The following is a 24,763-nucleotide window of genomic DNA, read 5'->3' as shown; positions in this document are numbered from 1 at the left end:
TCATAGGCAGAATGAAATTCTGACATTTGCAATAATGTAAATATACTTAGAGGGTATTATGCTTAGTGAAATGAGTTGGACAGGGAAAGACACATACTCTATCTTATCCCTTACGAGTGGAATCTAAAAAATAAAACAAACGAATATAACATAACAGAAACAGATTCAGAGATATAGAGAACAAATTAGTGGTTATCAGTGGGAAGAGGGAAGTAGGGAGGGGAAAATAGTGGTATGTAATTAAACTATGCAAACTACTACGTGTAAAATAAATAAGCAACGAGGATATATTGTACAGCACAGAGAAATATAATCTTTATTTTGTAATAACTTTGTAATACAGTCTATAAAAAATTGACTCACTACGTTGTACACCAGAAGCTAATACAATATTGTAAATCAACTATGCTTCAATTAAAAATAAAAGAATGCTAATGTATCTCATTAAGTGAGACATTTCCTGTAAAATTTACCTTAAAACTTATGAACATTTACTTAAAGACTTATGTTTCAAAGAAACATCTATCAAAGAGACCAGCAGATAGACCTAAGTGTGGAAAAGTAGGTAGAAGAGACATTGGGTCTGGAGGGTGTAGATGGAGATTCAGCCTAGAGAGTCTCTTGTAGGCACCAGATTGGGAAAGTTTTAGCGGTAGATGTGATTATATCTGGGGTATTGAAAGTGGTATTAAGGGATACACATTGTTCAGACACAAGATGAAGAAACCAAAGTTCCCAAATGGTAACCATATCATGGCAATAAGAAATTCTCAGGAATTCAGAGGAAGCTGTTGAATTTTGGAAGGACTCTCCATAGGAAACAGGTTCCAGCCCTCGGCCCAGACTATCAGACCAGAGCTCCTGTTCCCAGGGGAGAGCCTTAGGGAGACTAATGATGATCTTTCACCTTTAGAGACTCGAAAATTACATACTCAGAAATTAGAAATTTGGATAAACAGAAATTAGGTATGGAAATAACATTTCTAAAATCTGAACCATACTATCTAGGACATGAACCATATAATTCCAAGAGAGGTATGACAAGATGAGCTATGACTCAGGGAACAACATGAAACCCAGAAGACAGCAATGGAAGAGAGTGTCCTGGGTCAAGTTTTTAGGAAAGGGAAATTGGGGTAGAGCTAGGAAACATAGTGTCAGTGTTAAAGCAGCATTTCTTGGGCTAGGTTAGTAGGGAGTAGAACTTCATTTTAAACCACAATATATGGAGATTGAGTAGGAAACTTTCTCTCTTGTCAGTACTAGTCTAGGAAAAGGCAGTAGTAGCCTACAAAAAGGTAACAGTTTGTCCTAATTTTAGGGAATTTGGAAGCTCAGTGAGTGGGGACTTGATTAACAACACTAAAAAAATCAAAGTTTTAAAAGCACATTTTTTTCCCTTTATAAAACCATTCGATTGCCCAAATCAAGTCATAACTGCCCGTTTCAACACAATGCAGGTCAGACTTCTCTCTTTAAATTTTCAGTTTAGGGTCTTTAAATCTCTGTGCAGAAATGAAGGTCAGTTTCAGACATTTCCTTCTTATAAATGGCATCAAATTTCTCATTTTGGGCTACAGTGAAGTAATTCTTCCAGTCACCTACAATCCCTAAAAATTACAAATAAGAAAACATATGAATGAATAAAATATTTTCCTTATGAAGGAAAAGCTAATGTATACCAAAAGAAAAGATTGAAACAGTTTAAAGGAAGACTTTCCTTGTATTAGAATATTTTAAAAGGTCATTTCTTTTTTTATTGGTAATTACTCCCATCTATAATTAAACAGACTCTGGCTTTTATTTATTAATTTATTTATTTTAACATCTTTATTGGAGTATAATTGTTTTACAATGGTATGTTAGTTTCTGCTTTATAACAAGGTGAATCAGCTACACATTATACATTTATCCCCATCTCTTCCCTCTTGCATCTCCCACCCTCCCACACTTCCTATCCCACCCCTCTAGGTGTTCACACAGCACCAAGCTGATCTCCCTGTGCTATGCAGCTGCTTCCCACTAGCTATCGATTTTACATTTGGTACTGTATATATGTCCATGCCACTCTTTCACTTTGTTCCAGCTTACCCTTCCCCCTGCCCATGTCCTCAAGTCCATTATCTAGTAGGTTTGCATCTTTATTCCCATCCTGGCCCTAGGTTCTTCCTGACCTTTTTTTTTTTTTGGTTCCATATATAGGTGTTAGCATATGATATTTGTTTTTCTCTTTCTGACTTAACTCTGTATGGCAGACTCTAGGTCCATCCACCGCACTACAAAAAACTCAATTTCGTTTCTTTTTATGGCCGAGTAATAGTCCATTTTATATATGTGCCACATCTTCTTTATCCATTCATCTGTTGATGGACACTTAGGTTGCTTCCATTTCCTGGCTACTGTAAATAAAGCTGCAATGAACATTGTGGTACATGACTCTTTTTTTTTTTTTTTTGGTACGCGGGCCTCTCACTGTCGTGGCCTCTCCCGTTGCGGAGCACAGGCTCCAGACGCGCAGGCTCAGCGGCCATGGCTCACGGGCCCAGTCGCTCCGCGGCATGTGGGATCTTCCCGGACCGGGGCACGAACCCGTGTCCCCTGCATCGGCAGGCAGATTCTCAACCACTGCGCCACCAGGGAAGCCCCATGACTCTTTTTGAATTATGGTTTTCTCAGTGTATATGCCCAGTAGTGAGATTGCTGGGTCATATGGTAGTTCTATTTTTAGTTTTTTAAGGAATCTCCATACTGTTCTCCATAGTGGCTGTATCAATTTACATTCCCACCAAGTACAAGAGGGTTCCCTTTTCTCCACAACCTCTCCAGAATTTATTGTTTGTAGATTTTTTGATGATGGCCATTCTGACTGGTGTGAGGTGATACCTCATTGTAGTTTTGATTTGCATTTCTCTAATGATTAGTGATGTTGAGCATCCTTTCATGTGTTTGTTGGCAACCTGTATATCTTGTTTGGAGAAATGTCTATTTAGGTCTTCTGCCCATTTTTGGATTGGGTTGTTTGTTTTTTTGATATTGAGCTGCTTGTAAATTTTGAAGATTAATCCTTTGTCAGTTGCTTCATTTGCAAATATTTTCTCCCATTCTGAGGGTTGTCTTTTGTCTTGTTTATGGTTTCCTTTCCTGTGCAAAAGCTTTTAAGTTTCATTAGGTCCCATTTGTTTATTTTTGTTTTTATTTCTATTTCTCTAGAAGGTGGGTCAAAAAGGATCTTGCTGTGATTTATGTCATAGAGTGTTCTGCCTATGTTTTCCTCTAAGAGTTTTACAGTGTCTGGCCTGACATTTAGGTCTTTAACCCATTTTGAGTTTATTTTTGTGTATGGTGTTAGGAAGTGTTCTAATTTCATTCTTTTACATGTAGCTGTCCAGTTTTCCCAGCACCTTTTATTGAAGAGTGTCTTTTCTCCATTGTATATTCTTGCCTCCTTTATCAAAAATAAGGTGCAGAGTCTGGCTTTTTTTTTTTTTTTTTTTTTGCGGTACGCGGGCCTCTCACTGTTGTGGCCTCTCCCGTTGCGGAGCACAGGCTCAGCAGTCATGGTTCACGGGCCCAGCTGCGTCGCGGCATGTGGGATCTTCCCGGACCGGGGCACGAACCATTGTCCCCTGCATCGGCAGGCGGACTCGCAACCACTGCGCCACCAGGGAAGCCCCCAGAAAGCCCCCAGAGTCTGGCTTTTAAAAATACATAAGAAGGGTTAATTTTCTTGTCTAAATTTATGGGCTGTACAATAGTTTCCTAAAAGAGATTCTTTTAGTGTTTCTAATTGTCCTACGTCATGGGGTTACCACTGGTCACTGGATCAATGATCAGGAAGTATTGTATTTCATGGGTTACTTTTGGAAACTGTACAAAGGACTGGTCATGAGCACAATCAAACCATGAAACAGAAAGCTGTTAAGTATCATTTCACCAAAATAATAAATGAGGATGTTATGATATTTGGATGATATTTGTGTTTCCTGAATTCACTAAGCATATCTTAGTTTAATTTTAGAGGAGAAGAATAGCATTAAAATCAAACACACATAATCCCTGAACCATTTTTACGAAGGTGAAACGGTTGGGATATAACTTTACATTTAATCTTTTATACTGGATGCTTAAAAACATATATTTGAAAAATTAATAAATTTTTAATGTCTGCCAATGTGTTTGGAGGAAAACATTAATTTTGCCAATTTATTTAATATTAAATATAATCGTATTGAATTTCAAGCCTTATTAACCCATGATTGCTTCATGAAGATTTAAAACCCTTTTAATTAAAAACATCCCCATAGACTAGGTTGTTTCCCTGGTTACTTTATTCTTTTTTCACCAAATGATAATAGTTCTTTGGAATGTATATGAGGGTAGTGTCTATCTGGGATAGTACACCTCTAAGGATGCCACTGAAAAGAGAAAGTGCAGATATAAACAATAAAGAGTCATATATAAAGTATTCTAATAATCTTCTATTTTGAGTATAAATAATATATACATAAACGCATTTGCTTCACAAGAGTGAGGGAAGTATAAATAGTTTTTTGATAAATTTAATTCTTGCCAAATCTCAGGGTTTTCTGTTTTATTGCTGTTTGGGACATAGGCATAAACATTGGACATTATCTATCCTCTCCCTAACATCTTTACTATAGTGTGACTAAATTTCGACCTTGATTTATCCAGCGTGGACCCCTTCAAGACTGAAGGCCAAACTGTGCTTGGCCCTTTGTTCATTCTTCACTTTTGAGCCCTTTTCAATATTCATTACATGCATGCCTCTTGTATTACATTGTGAGACTCTTGAAGCAGATGTACATGTCATTTATATTCTAGAGAATATGAGCTGCATATAGGTGTTTGTGAAGAGCTTTTCATAAATATTAACTAATGAATAAAGGGTATTCTTTAAGTGTTATCAAATGCATGAATGAATAAATGAATAGATGAATCTTGAACTATTAGATTAGAACATATTAGACTAATATGACTTGCTACCTTTGTGTATATCATTTTTGGTCAGAAAAAATATAGTAAAAGCTTACATATCTTTTACCAAAATCCTCCCCCAAAACTTGTGCTATAGGTGTTATTCCTTTCTTCATTTTGTCAGTGATGTAAACGAAACTTTGGCAGATTTATTAATATATGCAAAGTCAAAGGTTCAGTGAGTGGCATAGCCTCAATAAATCCCAGAGCAATCTGACCACAAAGGTTATGTTCTTCACTACTCCCAGAGGGGGTGTAAAGACTGTCTCTCTTATATACCCTTTTACTTTGAAGTTGGCAAAAGCATGGAATCCAGAAACTGAGCTTATCTCATCTATCTTTGTACCCTAATGAGATATCATTGGATCATATCAATTTTCATATGACTGGAGATAAAACTCTCCTGGAAGTTACATTCAATGATCTGGCATAATGAAAATTTGCCTTGTTTAATTAAAGAGGTTTTTTGTCTCTGTTTCTTCCACAAGAAAAATGTGTGTGTGTGTTGTGTGTGTTGTGCATGTATCAGTCTTCTTTGTTCAAACTTGTAATGCACCATTTACAATGAAAAATTTGCCTTGCCCTCTTATACCACAGCTTATTTTTTAAGTGCACTGTTTTTGAAAATTAAAAGAAAAACATAATTTAGTGTTTTTACTACAGAACTACACTAAGGTACAGAGAAAACTGTGTTAGAAATATCTGTAATCATATAACTCTTTCAAAATTAAGGGTTTTGATCCACATGTTCATATGCACAATATATTCCTAGGGTTGTGTTTACTTCCCGACACACCAACTGAAATTTTATCTTTTTCTCTCCAATCCATAAAGGACATTGAAAAGAAAGGTGGCAAGACTAGGTGGATAACTTCTCAAATTTTAGTTAATAATTTGTTAAATGCATTATTTTTATCATTAATAACACATTTTTGACACAAGCCATATACAATAAACCATAATATACAGCATTTGCCTTAATGGAAATAGAGCTGTATTTTGACAGTGAATGCCATATTTCTCTATTGTCATCTTTTTTTTGTGTGTGTGGTACGCGGGCCTCTCACTGTTGTGGCCTCTCCCGTTGCGGAGCACAGGCTCCGGACACGCAGGCTCAGCGGCCATGGCTCACGGGCCCAGCCGCTCTGTGGCATGTGGGATCTTCCCGGTCCGGGGCACGAACCCGTGTCCCCTGCATCGGCAGGCGGACTCTCAACCACTGCGCCACCAGGGAAGCCCTATTGTCATCTTTTAAAGTTAATTTTAGACTCCATGTTTTTCTATAATTCAGACAGTATTTTTAGGGAGCAAAACTTCCCATATGGTAAAAAAAAATGTTACTCTTGGCGAATCCTTCTTAACAAAATGACCACTGCTTTCTAAATGATAAGGGGTCTTTAAAGAAGATGGTACTGTATTAAGTGACATTAGTTTATTACTGGGGAGATGAAGGAGGCCTATGACAATTTAAACAAAGATTTAAGATTTAGTAATAGGGCTTCCCTGGTGGCACAGCGGTTGAGAGTCCGCCTGCCGATGCAGGGGACACGGGTTCGTGCCCCGGTCCGGGAAGATCACACATGCCGCAGCTTAGGCCCATGAGCCACGGCCGCTGAGCCTGCGCGCCCGGAGCCTGTGCTCCTCAACGGGAGAGGCCACAACAGTGAGAGGCCCGCGTACCCCCCCCCCCAAAAAAAAAAGATTTAGTAATAAAAAATTTGGAACGACTCACATCAGAATTGACAAAAACACTCCCTTTTAGCAGGGTAGTAAATAGAAGAAGAAATATGTATCAAGTACTCAAGGTATTTTAATAACGTGTTTACATGCATTATTTCCTTTAATAATTTCTTTCTAATCTAATTCAGCAACTTTTGTGGTAGGTATTTTTAGTGTTCTTATTTTACAGATGAAGAAATTGACGCCAAAACTGGCTAAGTAACTTGGTAGAGATTACAAAGCTAATCCCCACTTCAGAGTATTTCATAAGAAAGCAAAAAGGAAAATTAAATTCAGCAAAATATTAACCTTTGCGCATAAAAGAGGATTTACTGTGATCCATCACTGTACTTGGTAGATGTGTATAATTCACCAGAGGGTTGTTCTTCATCATTTCAAAGGAGGTATGATGGATAATCTTATCCAAGATCTCATCATTCAGGTTCTTCTCTAGAAATCTAACAATCTTCTTGATTTCTTTCTTTGGATTCTATCAGTGGGTAAAGAGACATATCCAAGAAAATGGTAAACAATAACTCATTAACATAATGTGAAAAAAATCATAAAAATGCAAAAATCAATAATTTATGTTTAGCAAAAGTTGAATGGAAATATTTTGTTTGTTCTAAATGTTATATTTTTAGTTTTCATTCAAAGTACAATAAGAATAAATCTTGGCCTAAATATTAACAGTATTTAGAGAAAAAGATTATAGCAATTATTTTAATCTCAATTTGTAATCAGATTTGAAATGTGAATGTTTTAGGGACCCAGTATCTTTATTCCTTCTGCCTTTATTTTTCTGTTCTTCATCAAAATTGCTTTCTTATTCTTAATAATAATATTTAAAAACAAAAATAATAAATTCAGGGAAAACTTCAGGTATTTTTTTAAAGTATAAATACTGATGAAGTCTTGTTTGGATATAAATTATTAAAAGTAACTCCAATGAAGTTGCAAAGATATCAAGACCTAAATTATTCATTGGTCTTTGAGAATAAGAAGAAAAAAAGCTGAGAAAGAAATGATTTTTTCAGATTCTAATGACATAAACTTAATATTTATAACTTTTTAGGAAGCTAAGTTAAAATCTACATAGATATATCTAGAAAGATTTTGAGGGGGTAACATCTAAGCTGAGTTTAGAAAGATGAGTCAGAGTTTACAAAGATGCAGTCTCCTGAGCGGTTGGAGAGTGAATTCCCAGCAGAAAAAACAGTTAAAACTCTTGGAGGTACAGATTCTCACAGTGTGTTCAAGGGAGAAAAAAAGCAAAGTGGTTGCAGTTAGAGCTGAGTTGTTTATAGGAGTGGGAGAGGCTATGAAACAAGAAAGATGAATTGGAGTAAAATTGAGAACATCCTTGGATGTCCTGCTGAAGGATTTGGACTGTATCTGTTATGTAGTAGGGAAACAACAGCATTTAATAATATGTCTTATTAACTCTCTGTGTGTTTATGTGTGTGTGTGTGTGTGTGTGTGTCTGTGTGTGTGGTGTGAATGTATGTGCATGTGTATTATTATTTTTTTTTTTTGCAAACTCAGTTTGCTGTCTTTTTTTTTTTAACATCTTTATTGGAGTATAAATCCTTTACAATAGTGTGTTAGTTTCTGCTGTATAACAAAGTGAATCAGCTATATGTATACATATATCCCCATATCCCCTCCCTCTTGCTTCTCCTTCCCACCCTCCCTATCCCACCCCTCTAGGTGGTCACAAAGCACCGAGCTGATGTAAAGGAGAAGGACACATTTGAAAGATATAATAGAGCATGTGAAACAATGGGATGTTCAGGATATAGTGGAACCATATCAGCTACATGAAAGCCAGTGAGGACAATTTACTTTCAAGCTTTGAACACTGAATGAACAACCAAACATCATTAACCAAAAGAGAGAATAAAGGAAAAGGATTACCTGTTGGAGAGAGAAGCAAGATGCGTTTAGTTTTGAACATGTTAAATTTGAGGGTTTTTTAATAAAAACATGGGTTTGAATTCAGGGTAGAAGTTAAAATGGAGTTTTTGGTGGGTCATTAGCACATAAATAGTTTTGGCAACAGTGGGCTTGGACATGATCATCAAACTATAGCAAAGAGTTCAAAAAGAAAAATGACTAAGTGATAGAGATTCACAGGAAAACCATGACAGTGTGATAACCAATTAAATGTAGGAGAGAAGTTCGAAAAGAAAAGGTGCTCAAAAGAAACACAATGGTTAAAAAGGCTAAGAGGATAAAAATGTCATTGATTTCAGTTAGTGTCATTAATGACCTTAGCAAGACTTGGGTAAGCAGGCATGGAAAACAGGCAAAGCAATCATGTCATTTTGGACTCCATAGATTAAGTTGAAAAAATATAATAATCCTTTTACCCCAGGATGTAGCTGAAGAATTATCTAGAATGCATTTCTACCATTTTACCTCTTTCATATCTTCATAGAATAAGAAAAGTATTGGGTGTTCTTCCTTTTTCTTCCACCAGCTTTTAACATGATTAAACCAGGAGCCGAAGGCCACTAAAACCAGAGAAACAGTCTATTTCCATAAGCATTCATCAAATCAAAGATTTGTTTATGAACAATAAGTCAAAGTGTACAAACATTTTGTGGAATTTAGTACTCAAGGGAACTGAGACTGTAAAGCCAATTTAAACAATTATATACCATCAGCCATTTATGGATGTACAATCAGATTTTTAAAAATATTAAGTACAAAAGACACATTTCAAATGAAAATACATTGACCTCTAATAGGTTATACTTAACCTCACACAGAAGAAAATTATTCTTTTATGAAGTACTCAATCAATTATTTACCTAAGTATTATAAATATATCTGTAACAGATTTAACAAATGATTTGGGCAAGTTAAACAATTTCTGTTCTGAGCAGGAACTGAGAATGGGTTTTTAGCAACTGAAAAGAGATTCAAGAATATTTTCATTAAGCCAATGTTTAATAACAGGTTTATATATTGAATGCCATAGTAAAATATTAGATGTATTTGATTTAATTTTTAAATGGTATTTGAATGTACTTGTTACTGATTTGGAAAAATAAGTGTTTTGAAAGGAAAATTCATACTTGTAATGGTTAATATTATTTTTTTAAAATAATTTAAAAATGACATTAATTTTTAGCCAAGGCCATCCTACCATTTCCAGTCAAGAATTTCTCTAGATATTCTCCCCAGGTTCCCGGAAGAGGTTGTAAATTATTCATTAAGTCAAAATGGTAAAATGAGACTGCAACATCCTTGGCATTTCGAGCCAGATAAATCATCTGCAGGAGGAGGATGAAAAAAATCAAATACATGCTATTTTATTTTAAGAAAAAAAGTAACATATAGTAGGCATGTAAGCCAACAGATTTGAAATCCATGAAATTAGAAACAGGAAAATATTAAGAAAATAAATGAAACCCAAAGCTGGATCTTTTAAAAAAAATCAACAAAATTGATAAACATCCAGCAAGACTGACAAAATAGAGAAGACACAGATTACTAGTATCAATAAAAAACAGGGGATATCACAACAAATCTTGCAGCTATTAAAAGAAAAATAAGAGTGTGAAAAGGTACCAGACATCTTACTTCATCAAGAAAATGCAAATTAAAACGAGACACAACTCCATACTTTTTAGAATGGCCAAAATCTAGAGCAGTGACAACAGTAAATCCTGGTGAGGGTGTGGAACAACAGAAACTCTCATTCATTGCTGGTGGAGATGAAAAATGGTACTGCTACTTCGTAAGACACTTGTTTCTTTCAAAACAAAATATACTTTTACCATATGATCTATAAATTGCATTACTTGGTATCTACCCAAAGGAGTTGAAAAATAAAGTTCACAGAAAAACCTGCAAATGGATGTTTATACCAGCTTTGTTCATAATTGCCCAAATTTGGAAACAACCATAATGTCCTTCAGTAGGTTACTGGATAAATAAACTCTGGCACCTCCAGTCAATAGACTATTATTCATTACTAACAGGAAATGAGCTATCAAGCCATGAAAAGACATGGAAGAATATTAAAGGCATATTACTAAGTGAAAGAATACAATCTGAAAAGGCTACATATGTATGATTCTAACAATATGACATACTGGAAAAGGCAAAACTATGGAGGCAATAAGAAGATCAGTGGTTGCCAGGGTTAGGGGGAGGAAATGAATAGGTGGAGCACAGAGGATTTATAGGGCAGTGAAACTGCACTGTATGGTAGGTACTATAATGGTATATACATGTCGTCATACATTTGTCCAAACCCATGGAATGTACAACACCAATAGTGAACCCTAAGGTAAATTATGGACTTTGGGAGATAATGATATGTCCATGTAGGTTCATCAATTGTAACAAATGTATGGCTCTGGTGAGATGTCAGAGATATTGATGATGGGGAGTCTATGGATATGTGGGAGTACGGGATATATGGAAAATCTCTTTAACTTCCTCTCAATTTTCTGTCAAAATAAATTTGCTTTAAAAATAGATTAAATTGCTGTAAAAAAAAAACCTGTTAAAAGAAAGTATAAGATGGGAATATTATTAACAACATTTCATTACAAAACTCAACAACTTAGAATTCCTCACATATCACAAACTAGCAAAAGCCAGATAGACTATCTGAATAGCTTCACAATTATTGAAAAAAAAAAAAGAGTTTTAAATTTAAAAGTTTCCCCAAAGCAAATATCCAGGCTCAAATGTCTCACTGAAGAATTTTACCAAACTATTAAATAAGAATTGATATCCTTATGCTGAGTTTTCAGAGAAGGCCAGACTATATAAGACAGCTGGGAAATAATAGTAGCAATATTGTGCTGAGATAAGGATTTTGTTGCTGCATAACTTTGAAAAACTTGAGCATGTACGTTTAGGCTAAAACATATTCTTTTAATCGAAACACTTACTAAAAATGTAGCTCACTTCTCATGGTAACAGATAAACAAAACATTTGAGCAATTACTTTACTTACTATGTGAGTGAAAAAGGGTTAAAAGTCACATTAAAAAATTTACTTGCGGTTTAGAGTATACCTTGCAGTTGTTTTCCCAGAAAGACTTAGGAATGAGATCAATTGGTAGATGTGTCTTCACAAGCCGGGGCGATGGATTCTTCTCTAATAGTTCTATACCTGGGGGAATTTAGTTTGGTTATGGAGATACTAGAGTCTCCAAGGACCCTGCAGTTCTGGATTTTTTTTTTTTTTTTTTTTTGCGGTACGCGGGCCTCTCCCGTTGCGGAGCACAGGCTCCACGCAGGCTCAGCGGCCATGGCTCACGGGCCCAGCCACTCCGCGGTACGTGGGATCTTCCCAGACCGGGGCACGAACCCGTGTCCCCTGCATCGGCAGGCGGACTCTCAACCACTGCGCCACCAGGGAAGCCCACTGGATATTCTTAACCAACTTTTCAAAATATTTTTGACCAGTATATAATGTTGCTAAATTTTGAACCAATCTCAAGCATCATTTATCTGGATTCTAAGAGCCAATATGTTCTAATGGTTAAGAGCTTGGGTTCAGCAGTTAGTCTCTTTGGGTTCAAATCCTAACTTTATCACTTACTCATCATGAAAAATCTGAAAGTATCCCAGAGTCTCTAGGCTTCATTTTATCCACCTCCAAAATGACAAGTAATAATACCAACCTTAGCAATTTGGAGTTTTATCATGCCTTTGCATTATTACAAGTAATTACAAAAATGTTTCCTGTATCTCAGAGATATTGATAACTGGTAATTCTCATATTGGCTATTGTTATGCAGCAGCTATTGTTGTATAGATGATATCTTTGTAGAGCATCACCTGTTGTACCTGCATTTTCATTATTTCCTTTATGTGTCATATATATATATATACTATGCATATAAAAAATGAAATTTTTGTGCAATTTTTAGGTGCTGGCTGAAGTTCCTAAGACATACAACTAATAAGTAATAGAACTTAGTTTCAAATTAAGTCTTTGGTTAAGGGTTATATGAACTTCCTTGTGACAGAAAGTATCCATTTATTTTCTACATGAAGAGCTAGGAAGAGCCCAGGGGCCTAGATCAATGTATAAGTGACTTGGCCAGTCTGAGGGCACTTTTGGGGTAAAGGCATACTCAGAGAATTTCTGACATAGACCAGGAAGAGCTGGGATTACCCTTAATTTATGATTTTTTAATGGACTCAGTGGCCTTTATCACTTCCCAAATATAGAGTCATCAGTTCCTAAAATCTCAATTATTCTTGTCTCTTCCTTCAGGTTTCACATCCAGTCAATCTTAAAGTCCTGTACATTTTTTCACATATTACTTACACCCAGTCTAACCTCTAGATTACCTGTTAATCCTATATATATCATCTTCCCATATTTTGCATACAAAGGCACACCTGCCCCAAATTGTATGACTCACTCATTCAAAGCAATCCTATGCTTCAATTGTTCACAAAATTAACTACATATGTTAAAAAGCCACTCACTTTCTAATAAATCATCCTTTTAAAATGTTTTATACAGCACATATTTTGTCTCACAGTTTATGCTTATTTATTTGTTTATTGTCAGTTCCCATGCCTCTTCCTATCTTCATTCCCAAACGCACAGTGGAATGGAGATTCCATAAGAGCAGAAGCGTAACTTGTTATGTTCACCAGTAAATATTCTATAGAGAACAGTTCATAGCACATGGTGGTATCAGGAAGAACCCCTTAATATCAATGCAGATAGGGTTGACAGACTTAGGAAATAAAGATGCAAGAATCCCAGTTAAATTTGAACTTCACATAAACAACAGATACCTGTAAGTATCTCCCCTGCAATATTTGAAATATACTAAATAAAAGAGGTATCTATCTGATTTTCAAAGTTAATTGGGTATCCTGGATTTTATCTGGAACTATTAATTATACACCTGTAAAATTCCACCAGCTAATTCATTATGTTTCTACTGACCTGGTAGCTGCAGCCACTTTATCCAGCGTATAGAAATGAGAAATCATAATCTTCCACAACTCACTCTGCCTCAATATCCATGACATGAAATTTTATGTCTGTCTCTTTTACAAAGTTTTCACTAGCTGTTCTTCCTTTTCCATCTCTTTACTTCACTGAAAGATTTCTCAACCTCTTCTGTCTTGTGATTGTTTTGCCAAATGAAGTCCTTTAAATGAACCCTTTACATACTTAAATGTGAAATATCGGGAATATGTAACGACATCGCAAGTATGCACATTCAGGTTGCAGAGGAAATCTTAGTGTCACTTTACTCTCCTTTACCTGCTGAACATCACTTACTCACTCTCTGGTGATGCTACACAGCCTGACATCCCACCCCCAGCCTCCGTCTCTCACCAGTAATCTCTGACTTCCCTGTCCCTGATTACTTTGATTCTATCACTTTTTCATTTCATAATTTTCTATGGTTCTGGAGTCTTAACTCACTCGATACTCATTTTGGTTGCTTGTCCAGAATAATCCTTTAGTTTCAAGCTTTAGCATTTGCTCTCTGACTTCAGGCAACCACACAGAGGGAATGATACCCTCTCAGATGGTCCTTCTCTGCCTGTGGAAGTAACTAGCTCCAGTAGGGGAGAGAATTTGAATTTTGCTGTTTACATTGATAGATATTCACCACCATAATACTGTCTTTTTATCCCAGGTTTCTAGCAGCATTTGAAAGCTAGCCCTCACTTTTTGAACCCTTCTCACTTGCTTACATGATACCCTACTCTGCTGAGTCTCTCTTAGCTCAGTGAGTATTTCTTAAGAATTACAAGCCCTGCATGATCTGTCCCTGTCTAGTCTCCAATTGTTTTGCCTCTCACTTTTCCGTTCTTTCATTGTTGTTGTTGTTGTTGGTGGTGGTGGTTGATTTTTTAGTCCCTGGACTACACCTAGGTCTTTTCTGCATCTAGGCCCCCATACCTAATGCTTCATCTTCCTGAAATATGCTTTCTCCAGCATTGTGCAAAGCTTTAGGTCTCCATTCAGAGCTGATATACCTAACTACCCAATCTAAAGTAAAGTCTCCTGATGTTCCCTTTCGTAGAGCCCTATTCTCTGGATATGTTAGGCTAACAATATTCGTATAATGCTAGTTTCTTTACTTATTTAATGTCACAATGTTATTGTAACCTCCTTGGAGATACGACATCTAATTTACTTTTTTTTTTTTTTTTTTTTTGGTGGTACGCGGGCCTCTCACCGTTGTGGCCTCTCCCGTTGCGGAGCACAGGCTCCGGACGCGCAGGCTCAGCGGCCATGGCTCACGGGCCCAGCCGCTCCGCGGCATGTGGGATCTTCCCGGACTGGGGCACGAACCCGTGTCCCCTGCATCGGCAGGCGGACTCTCAACCACTGCGCCACCAGGGAAGCCCTGACCTTTTTCTAAACAGATTTAATTAGTTTATTTATTTATTTATTTATTGGCTGTGTTGGGTCTTCCGTTGCTGTGTACAGGCTTTCTCTAGTTGCCGCGAGCAGGGGCTACTCTTTGTTGCAGTGTGAGGGCTTCTCATTGCGGTGGCTTCCCTTGTTGCAGAGCATAGGCTCTAGGCATGCAGGCTTCAGTAGTTGTGGCTCATGGGCTCTAGAGCGCAGGCTCAGTAGCTGTGGTGCACAGACTTAGTTGCTCTGCGGCATGTGGGATCTTCCCAAACCCGTGTTCCCTGCATTGGCAGGCAGATTCTTAACCACTGTGCCACCAGGGAAGCCCCTACTGATCATTTTTTATCTAGTCCATAGCACACTGCATAGTTCTTTAGAAGCACTCAGTAAATATTTGTGCAATGAAAAATGAATTGTATTAATAATAAATTTTATATTTTATGAGGCATTGGTACTTATTTAATTACAGCAATGTTCTAAATCAACAAATTACCGTTCTAATCTGCCAAATTTTATACAACAAAATTCAGTAAAAGATTAGAAACATTTTTTTTATCAATGAGATTTTTAGTTGTTTTCTATAACAAAATTCTTTTATCTTTGATTAGCACACCTGGATGTGCATGCAATGGACTAAACTACAATTTCTCTGTATGCCTTGCTTATTGTACTGCTTGTAAAACTTCCATTTTATGTTACCAAATATACTCCATTTTCCTTGAATGGACATCACAAATACAGTATTTGATATGTGATGTAAATACTACTACAAAATTATAATTCCTGGGTGATTTAAAATTACCTGAAGAACGTAGTCCAGGAAGAGCCATTTCCAACATTGGAACTTTCACAGTTATAACATCTCGCTTACAGTTTTCAACATCTCCATCATTTAGAACCATGTCCAAAATTTCACTAATCCAAGTGGTACCTGTGGCAAAAGACAACATTTTTATAACCTTCACCTGAATCTGGGGGCAAAAAGTCCCAGTTGGAAGCCTGTCATCTTAATATATTATCTTAGAAAATTAATTCTGCAGAGTTTCCCTTTCTATGCCCCAAATGTCCATTTTAATATACTCAAAGTAGATGGCTAGACTGAGTTTCAGGAATACTAATTTTATTTAGGATGTTAGCGATTTTGTAGAGAAGCTGATTTTCAGGGAACAAAAGCTGAAGTCAGACCTGCATTTGTCAGACCACAAAACTCACCTGATTTGGGGTAAGTGGCTATCACGATGTCATCTGGCCTGCTTTGGAACTGTTCAATCTTTTCCCAGTTGTTTGCAAAAGCATAGGTGATGGGACAGCCATGGACTAGCTTCAGGTTTTTTCTCAGGACATCTTTTTGGGAAGTCATCTTTGTTCCAGACTGTAAAAATACTTAATAGAATACTTAATAATGATCAAATCATGGAGAAAAAAGAGGATAAAAATAAGAAACTGAGAAACTAATGTTATTAAGACACTGCAACTTGACAGTAAAGTTGGCCTATAACACACTGAGCACAAGAGATCTAAATACAAAGGGCATTTTTATGGGTGTACAGCTGTAGATTGCAAGAGCAGCAGCTGGCTCAGTGACAAGCAGATCAAAGGTCTTTAATGGAAGCTTTGGAAAGAAATAGAACTGCACATTTTACTTTGAATTAAAAATCCCACTTCACAGAAATATGCTAAAAAATATCTGGACCTAAGGCAAAATAAATCTATCAGTCATTGTTATACATTGTTATATAATTGTTATACATTGTTATATAAAATGTATATATTATATAAAATGTTATACATTTTTTCTCACAGGAAACCTGTTGTGTTTCTCACCTTGGTTCTTCTGAGTATAATGAATTTTTTTCTCTGTCTGCTTCTAAGATCCTCTTTTTTTATCACTGGTTTTGAGAAACTAAATTATGATGTGCCTTGGTGTGGTTATTTTCATGTGTTTGTGGTTGTGTGCCTATGCTTCACGTTTATTGAACTTCTCTGAATTTTGTTGACAAGTCATCATTTCTTCCAAAAAATTTTTTTTTGTTTCTCTCTCTTTTTCTGAGAATCCAGGCTACATAAAGTTGTTCACAGCTCACTGAAGCTCTATTCACTTTGTAAAATCTTTTTTTCTCGCTTTGTGTTTCAGTTTGGATAACTTCTATGGCTATATTTCTTCATGTTCACTAACTTTTTCTTCTGAAATGTGTAATCTGATGTTAATACCATCCAATGAATTTTTTTCTCAGATGTAGTTTTCATCTCTAGATCATTTTGGGAATGATTTTACTTTTTCTGTCTCAACTTTTTGAGCATATTGAATATAGCTATAATGACTGTTTTAATATCTTTTTTTGCTAACTCTAACATCTGTGTGAGTTCTAGATTGTTTTCAATTAACTAATTTTTCCTTTCCCTATGGTTGCCTTCTTTGGCTAGTTGCCTGCCTGATATTTTTTATTGGCTGTCTGAGGTGTACCTGGGTTTTCCTCCCTGAGCTGTGGCCCAGAAATTCTCTCATGACAGTAAGCTGGGGAAATTGTAGGGCTCAGTTTGTTTGTTTCCTATCCACTATCATTCATTTTGGTTGTTTCGCACAAGGGGGCAAATTTAGTTTCTGTTACTCTATTTTGCTTAGAAGCTATGATGATTAATTTTATGTGTCAATTTGCCTGGACCATGAGATGCCCAGATATTTGGTCAAACATTATTCTGGGTGTTTCTGTGAGGATGTTTTAGGATGAGATTAATCTGTAAATGGGTGTATTAAATAAAGCAGATTGCTCTCCCTAATGTGGGTTGGCCTCATTCAGTGAGTTGAAGGCCTGAATAGAACAAAAAGTCTGAGTAAGAAAGAATTCTTCCTACCTGATGGCCTTTGAACTGTAACATCAGCTTTTTTCCTGCATTCAGGCTGGAACCAAAACATCGAATTTTCCTGGGTCTGAAGCCTGGCAGGTTTTGAACTGGAACTATACCATTAGCTCTCCTGTTCTTAGGCGTTCAGACTCAAACTGGAACTAAATCAGCTATTCTGGGTCTCCAGCTTGGCAATTCATCCTGCACAACTTGGGACCTGTCAGCCTCTAAAATTATCTAAGCCAATTATGTACAGTAAATCTCTTTATGTATGTATATATATATATATATATAATATAAAAATTGCTATGCATCTTCTTTAATTAATAAACTAATAATAATCCTAATATTACTAACCCTGAATTAGAATCTTATTGATCTGCTAAGCTATTCAAAACATATTTGGTCCTGAGAGACTGTATTAGTCAGGGTTCTCCAGAGAAACAGAATCAATTATATATATATATATATATGTATGTATGTATAGAGAGAGAGAGAGAGAGAGAAGAGGGAGGGAATTTATTATAAGGAATTGGCTCATGTGATTATGGATGCAGACAAATCCAAAGATATGTAGTTATCCCAGGCTGGAGAACCAGGATAGCCAACTGTGTAGTTCTCTTCTGAAGGCCAGCAGGCTTGAGGCCCAGGAAGAGCTAATGTTTCAGTTTAAGTGTGAAGGTAGGAAAAACAATGTCCCAGCTCAAAGACAGCCAGGCAGGAGGGATTCTCCCTTACTCCCAAAGGGCCCTCCTTTTCATGTGCTTCAGGCCTTCAGCTGAGTGGTTGAGACCTGTCCACACCAGGGAGGGCAGTCTGTTTTACTTAGTCTACCAATTCAAATGTTAATTTCACCCCCGAAATACACTAACAGACGCAGCTAGAATAATGTTTGACTAAATATCTGGGCTCCCTGTGAGCCAATCACGTTGACACACGAACTGACCATCACATAGAGCTACTCATTATTTATTTTTTCCACTTCATTTTCACTGAACTTTGTAAGTGAAACTGTAGTCTTGCTCTTCCTGATGTGTTTCTCATTTTACAACCCTCTCCCTGCCCCCATGAAATGTAAACATTTCAGAAATAGAAGGAAATGCAGAATGTAGAAGTTAAAGGATCCATCATAATCTATTTTTCCATTTATTTCTGAGAATCTGTCAATCAATAATAATAGATAATGTATACAACAGATAAATAGATCTTGAATTAACAAGCTAAATTACACCTCTGATTGACAAATTGATTGATACATATATTTTTTTATCAGGCAAATATTTTGTAAGTAATTCAGTGATTCCAAATTCTTTGAGGGTGCTTTAAACAGTGATTGCACTTATTAAGCTTTCACTAGTAACTTGTGTAATGAGAACCACAAACAAAATCACTAATATAAAAGCTAGATGTAATTTAAACTCATATGCCTAAAATTGATTTGTATAGAAAAAGTTATGCTTTAGATTAGGAAAAATATGTTGGTGTAACAGACTAGTGTTTTAGAGATAACTTCTCTACACCCTACTAGCCCCCATCCTCTAGCACCTTAAAAAAGTCTAGAAGAGAAAAATCTGGACAAACATCTTTTCATTTTACATTATAAGATATGAATTATATGTCTTTTTTTTTTTTTTTTTTTTTTTTTTTTTTAGTGATATGCGGGCCTCTCACTGTTGTGGCCTCTCCCATTGCGAAGCACAGGCTCTGGACGCGCAGGCTCAGCGGCCATGGCTCACGGGCCCAGCCGCTCCGCGGCATGTGGGATCTTCCCGGACCAGGGCACGAACCCGTGTCCCCTGCATCGGCAGGCGGATTCTCAACCACTGCGCCACCAGGGAAGCCCAATATGTCATATTTTATATCTTATAATTAACAGGTATACATATAACAATAGTGTGTCTTTAAGTTTTCCCACTAAAAGTTATTAAAGAATAGATTTTTCTTAGAATATATGTTATCTTATGCTAGAAATACAGTGCAAATAATTTGGATTTTGCTTCTTCATTACTGCTCATAGAATAAAGGAGTTGGGGCCTCAGAAGCTTAGAAAAGTATATATTAATGAAAGAGCAGAGTCTCAGCAGAGAGTGGACACAAACATGTTTACAGCAGACAAGATCCTAAGAAAAGGATGCCAGTGAGAGCTCAGTAGACTGGGCATTTGGGGAAAATTCTATTAAATATTCCATATTAAATTGTTGCCTTTTCTATGCTTCTCAATTATCCTTTATTTTTGGTAAAATATCTGGCTGCTTTCATGGTTCCTTGTTAGTGCAGGGGCAGGTTCTAGTAGAAAAAATTCACCAGCCTGAATTACTGTGGATCATGTCAGCAGCCTCAAGAAGGGAACAAATAATGTGGTTGGTCAAGAACTCAGCAGAGGGCTTCCCTGGTGGTGCAGTGGTTGAGAATCCGCCTGCCGATGCAGGGGACATGGGTTCGTGCCCCGGTCCGGGAAGGTCCCACATGCCGCGGAGCGGCTGGGCCTGTGAGCCATGGCCGCTGAGCCTGCGCGTCCAGAGCCTATGCTTTGCAACGGGAGAGGCCACAACAGTGAGAGGCCCGCATATCACACACACACACACACACACAAAAAACAAAACAAAACTCAGCAGAGCAGGAAGTGGCAAGAAGTGAAACTGAGTATGTAAACACTGTGTTTGGAATAAAGTAGGTATTAAATGAACTGAATAAATGAATGAATGATGAGACCTACATTTCCCATCCAGAATCTTCTAAGATCTTGGGGACAGTGAAACTTCCGAGTTTGGATATAAAGAATGAGTGATGACAGAAATCAACATAGTGTATTCAGAATTAGATTTTTACTTCACATAGTAAATGAGATCGTTTTCCTTGAAACATTTTATTCTATTAATTTCTTAGCAAATTGTTTTTTCCAGATTATGTAAAGGTAAATATCAATCCCAGACCTCATTTGAACACTTGTATATTCTGAATTAATTGGGGGAAATAAGTGATGCTCTCTTTTTCTTCTTTGGCTCTAGAATATAAAATTTAGGAGGATTATAAGTCCACTTACCAACTCATATTAAACATACAGATTGTTATGGGAAAGCAAGTGAGTATTGAGGACACAGATTTATTTTCCATAGTGTCTGCTATAAATCATACAGACAAATTTTTTCCCCACACAGTAGGTGGTTAACATTATGTTATACATTTATAACATCATTCCTAGCTCCATTTCATGTCTTAACATTTTCATTTCTTTATTTATTCATTTTAATTTACCTTGTACTATTACTTTATAGTTATATAATTGATTCATAATTGCTATTTAAATACAGCCCATGTACAAGCACCATGTACTATTGTCATCATTTGAGAGCTTGTAAGAAATGCAGAATCTCAGGCCACAATCCAGAATCAAAATCTATATTTCAATAAAATCCTCAAGTAATTTATACTCATAAGAATATTTGGGAAGCATGAATTTAAACCACTTTTAATCTACTCTCTGACAATATAAGGTGTATATAAATGATTTATCAAAATGAATTAAATTTTTTCCAGAAAATAGTGTTGATTGTGTTTAATATATATTATCTCTAATCATTACCCACCCTGACGATGTCTTACTTTCATTTTACAGATTGAGATTAGGAAACAGAGTTTCAGAGAGTCTGCTCAGACACACAGCAAGTGAGTGTGTATCTCAAAAATAGAGTTCAGTTTCCCCAGCTCTGCTCACTTGGTCATACTGCATGTCTACATGGATGGGCCTGACTAGAGTCAAAGATGTTCCTGATTGTAGGGAAATTTTTTTTAACAAAACAAACTTCGCTCTGACAAAAAGCTTTAACTCTTCATGCTGCAAAAATGTTGTCAGAGAAGGATGGGTATGAGTAACAAGATGATTGTGAATACATACTAATCATATCTGGGAAGTGGGTATAACCAATTCAAGAACTTTGGAGTAACAGTCTTTTTTTTTTTTTTTTTTTTTTTTCGGTACGCGGGCCTCTCACTGCCATGGCCTCTCCCGTTGCGGAGCACAGGCTCCGGACGCGCAGGCTCAGCGGCCGTGGCTCACAGGCCCAGCCGCTCCGCGGCACATGGGATCTTCCCGGACCGGGGCACGAACCCGTGTCCCCTGCCTCGGCAGGCGGACTCTCAACCACTGCGCCACCAGGGAAGCCCGGAGTAGCAGTCTTGAATTAACATTGCTTCATCCTGACCAGTGGATGATGATGAGCTTAGAATTATATGAGACGATAGATTCAGGGAAGAGGGCCCGAAGACATAAGATAACTAATGTTATTGAGTTTATGAGTGATACTTACTTTAAAATATAACAGTCGGTTCCTAAAAGTCTTTATGGTTTATGAGTGATAGTTACTGTAAAATATAAAAATCATTTCCTAAAAATCTTTTAAATCTTACCAGAAAGTGACAAAAAATTTTATGTGGTTATATAAATTTTTTGTGGTCTACATGATACTACAAATCTTCCTAGTTAAGTTGAGCCATAAGCTAAAAATTAAAATGTCTAAAATTGACTTTAAAAAAATTAATAGAAAAAAAAAGGAAAATGGAAAACAATGCCTCTCTTAGGAGATAGTAACTGAGTCATCTGACACGAAAGGTGAATGGTTCTTTTAATGGGAAAAGAATATTTCTTCCATTTGTTTCACCCTAACAAAGTACAGTTCTACTTGGTCTACATCAAACTCCAGCTACTGAAATAAATGAATTAAATAATATGTTCTATATTATGGAGCTTACCTTAAAGTGGTGTGTATCTGTGTGTATGTGCACATGTGTATATAGGGTTGAAGGGGAGATGGGAGCTGAGAAGTGAGAACTTGGAGTGGACTCCTTTTTTGCTTATGAGGCTTACAGTTTCATGAGAAGACCCTCAATCCTTGCATGCTTCACAAGAGTCCCATTAAACCCAGAAAAATAAAAGGGATCACTGAAAGCCTGAGATTCTGCAAAACATAACAGGAAACACTAAGTTTCCCGTGGGAAAATTGCAATTACGCAAAAACAACCCAATGATAAACATGTGTTCAAAATCGAAACCATTCAAGGAGCTCAATGCGCTGTGGATGCAAGATCAAAACTTAGAGAAAAGAGATTTAAAAAGAAAACTTTACCTCACAATTTAATCCCTTTTTCAGTTTTCGTTTTCAGTCGGTGGTGCAGTTGCCGAAAGGAAAACTGGGTATACTGGCGGTAGTCCTGAAGGGCAGGGCAAGGTGCGCTCAGGGAGGCTCACTCCTGTCTCTGGGAAAGAAATGTTTAAGGATATGATACGAATGTTTTAGTCAGTGACTTCACAGGCAGTTAAGATATAAAAATTTTGAACTACACACCCAGAGACAGAGCCTGCTGCTTCCACAGCTGGAAAAGCCAGGAATCCCTGAGAAGGAAACGAATCAGGGTGGTGGCCAAAAGTAAGCAAAGTTGGAGATTAGCTAGATTTAAAGGTTCCCACGTGGCCTCAAAGAGGTTGAGAGAAATGCAAAGGGAAAGAACTTGAACTGTCAGTGGATGGAAGTCTGTTTGTCTACAACTTATAAGAATGTCCTGTAATAATTTTGGTCATGATGAAAAGTTGTTTGCACGTGTGTGTGTTTTCATCTGAAAGAAACATGAGTTTCCAATATCATGAAAAGAGCAAAGATATACAAACATATACTGAAGATAAAATAATTTTGGCAGCAGAAATCCAGAGGGTAGAGCTGATGGTTTCAGAATGCAATTGTTTTCTGTCACACTAATCATTTCTACGACCTCTCAGCTTTTCTTCTTTTTTTTAAATTCTAAGTCACAAATACACAAAGAAGGAGTTTAGTAGTAGAATAAAGTGGTGATGATGCTGGAGGAGTTAATGTCCAGCGTATCCTTGCCATGCAGAAAACAGGGCAACATTTTTAGAGATCTTGATTCTTTTTGTGAGCTGTCCAAATGCTCAACGTTTAAGTATTGGCACCTAACTACATACATGAAACAATATAAACAATTTTGTATGGCACATGCAAAGGAAAGCAATTTGCAAACTTTGGCATAAGGTGTTAATTTTAGGAAAACTATTTAGATGTGCATGGATTTCTTGGCAACCCCATTATCAATTAACGCATCAAACTTTGATTAGTATATACTAATTGAAAAACAACCTAAGTCAGAGATTCTTGAATTTTAGTGTGTTTCAGAATCATTTTGGAGGCCATGACAAAACACAGATTACTGGGTCCCAATCCACAGTGTTTGTGATTCAGTTGGTCTAGGGTGGGGCCTGAAAATTTGCTATTCCAACTCTCTGAGATGATGCTGATGCTACTGGTTTGAGGACCATTTTTTTGAGAACCATGAATAAAAATTCACTCTTGTTTTAATTTCTCCATCAAATCTGAATGAGATCCTTGCTGGGTAGAGTAATCTTGGTTGTAGGTTTTTTTCCTTCATCACTTTAAATATGTCCTGCCACTCCCTTCTGGCTTGTAGAGTTTCTGCTGAAAGATCAGATGTTAATCTTATGGGGATTCCCTTGTGTGTTATTTGTTGTTTTTCCCTTGCTGCTTTTAATATGTTTTCTTTGTATTTAATTTTTGACAGTTTGATTATTATGTGTCTTGGCGTGTTTCTCTTTGGGTTTATCCTGTATGGAACTCTCTGTGCTTCCTGGACTTGATTGATTATTTCCTTTCCTATATTAGGGAAGTTTTCAGCTATAATCTCTTCAAATATTTTCTCAGTCCCTTTCTTTTTCTCTTCTTCTTCTGGGACCCCTATAATTCGAATGTTGGTGCGTTTAATGTTGTCCCAGAGGTCTCTGAGACTGTCCTCAGTTCTTTTCAT

The 24,763-nt window shown here is 36.8% G+C and overlaps 1 protein-coding gene across 3 annotated transcripts; it reads right to left on the bottom strand.

Annotated features, from left to right (window-relative positions):
* Positions 1-292: 292 nt before the first annotated feature.
* Positions 293-23,475, bottom strand: SULT1B1 (sulfotransferase family 1B member 1). 3 transcript variants are annotated; one of them, XM_067036919.1, is made up of 9 exons: positions 23,278-23,475; positions 23,059-23,188; positions 16,304-16,474; positions 15,894-16,022; positions 11,757-11,854; positions 9,869-9,995; positions 9,136-9,230; positions 7,024-7,204; positions 293-1,610 (listed from the first exon to the last, which is right to left on the bottom strand). In XM_067036919.1, exons 3-9 carry the CDS (start codon positions 16,449-16,451, stop codon positions 1,498-1,500), a joined length of 891 nt encoding a protein of 296 aa, XP_066893020.1. In that variant the 5' UTR covers positions 16,452-16,474; positions 23,059-23,188; positions 23,278-23,475; the 3' UTR covers positions 293-1,497. The 3 variants fall into 3 exon arrangements, with proteins under 3 accessions (XP_066893020.1, XP_066893021.1, XP_058922174.1); XM_067036920.1 differs by having other exon boundaries at positions 16,304-16,463; positions 23,278-23,469; XM_059066191.2 differs by lacking the exon at positions 23,278-23,475 and having other exon boundaries at positions 23,059-23,213.
* Positions 23,476-24,763: the final 1,288 nt, after the last annotated feature.

Source organism: Kogia breviceps, chromosome 6 (assembly GCF_026419965.1).
Source record: "Kogia breviceps isolate mKogBre1 chromosome 6, mKogBre1 haplotype 1, whole genome shotgun sequence".
In the NCBI taxonomy this organism is placed as follows: domain Eukaryota; kingdom Metazoa; phylum Chordata; class Mammalia; order Artiodactyla; family Physeteridae; genus Kogia; species Kogia breviceps.
This window is presented reverse-complemented; position numbering and strand designations above follow the sequence as displayed.

Bases quoted from the DNA above. Each gene is read 5' to 3' on its own strand.
- SULT1B1 (XM_067036919.1), bottom strand. From the start codon at position 16,451: ATGACTTCCCAAAAAGATGTCCTGAGAAAAAACCTGAAGCTAGTCCAT. The intron at 11,855-15,893 runs GTAATTTTAAAT...AAATTCCCCCAG, and splicing joins TCCTGGACTACGTTCTTCAG to GTATAGAACTATTAGAGAAG. The intron at 1,611-7,023 runs GTTAATATTTTG...TGTAATTTTTAG, and splicing joins ATCCTCTTTTATGCGCAAAG to GGATTGTAGGTGACTGGAAG.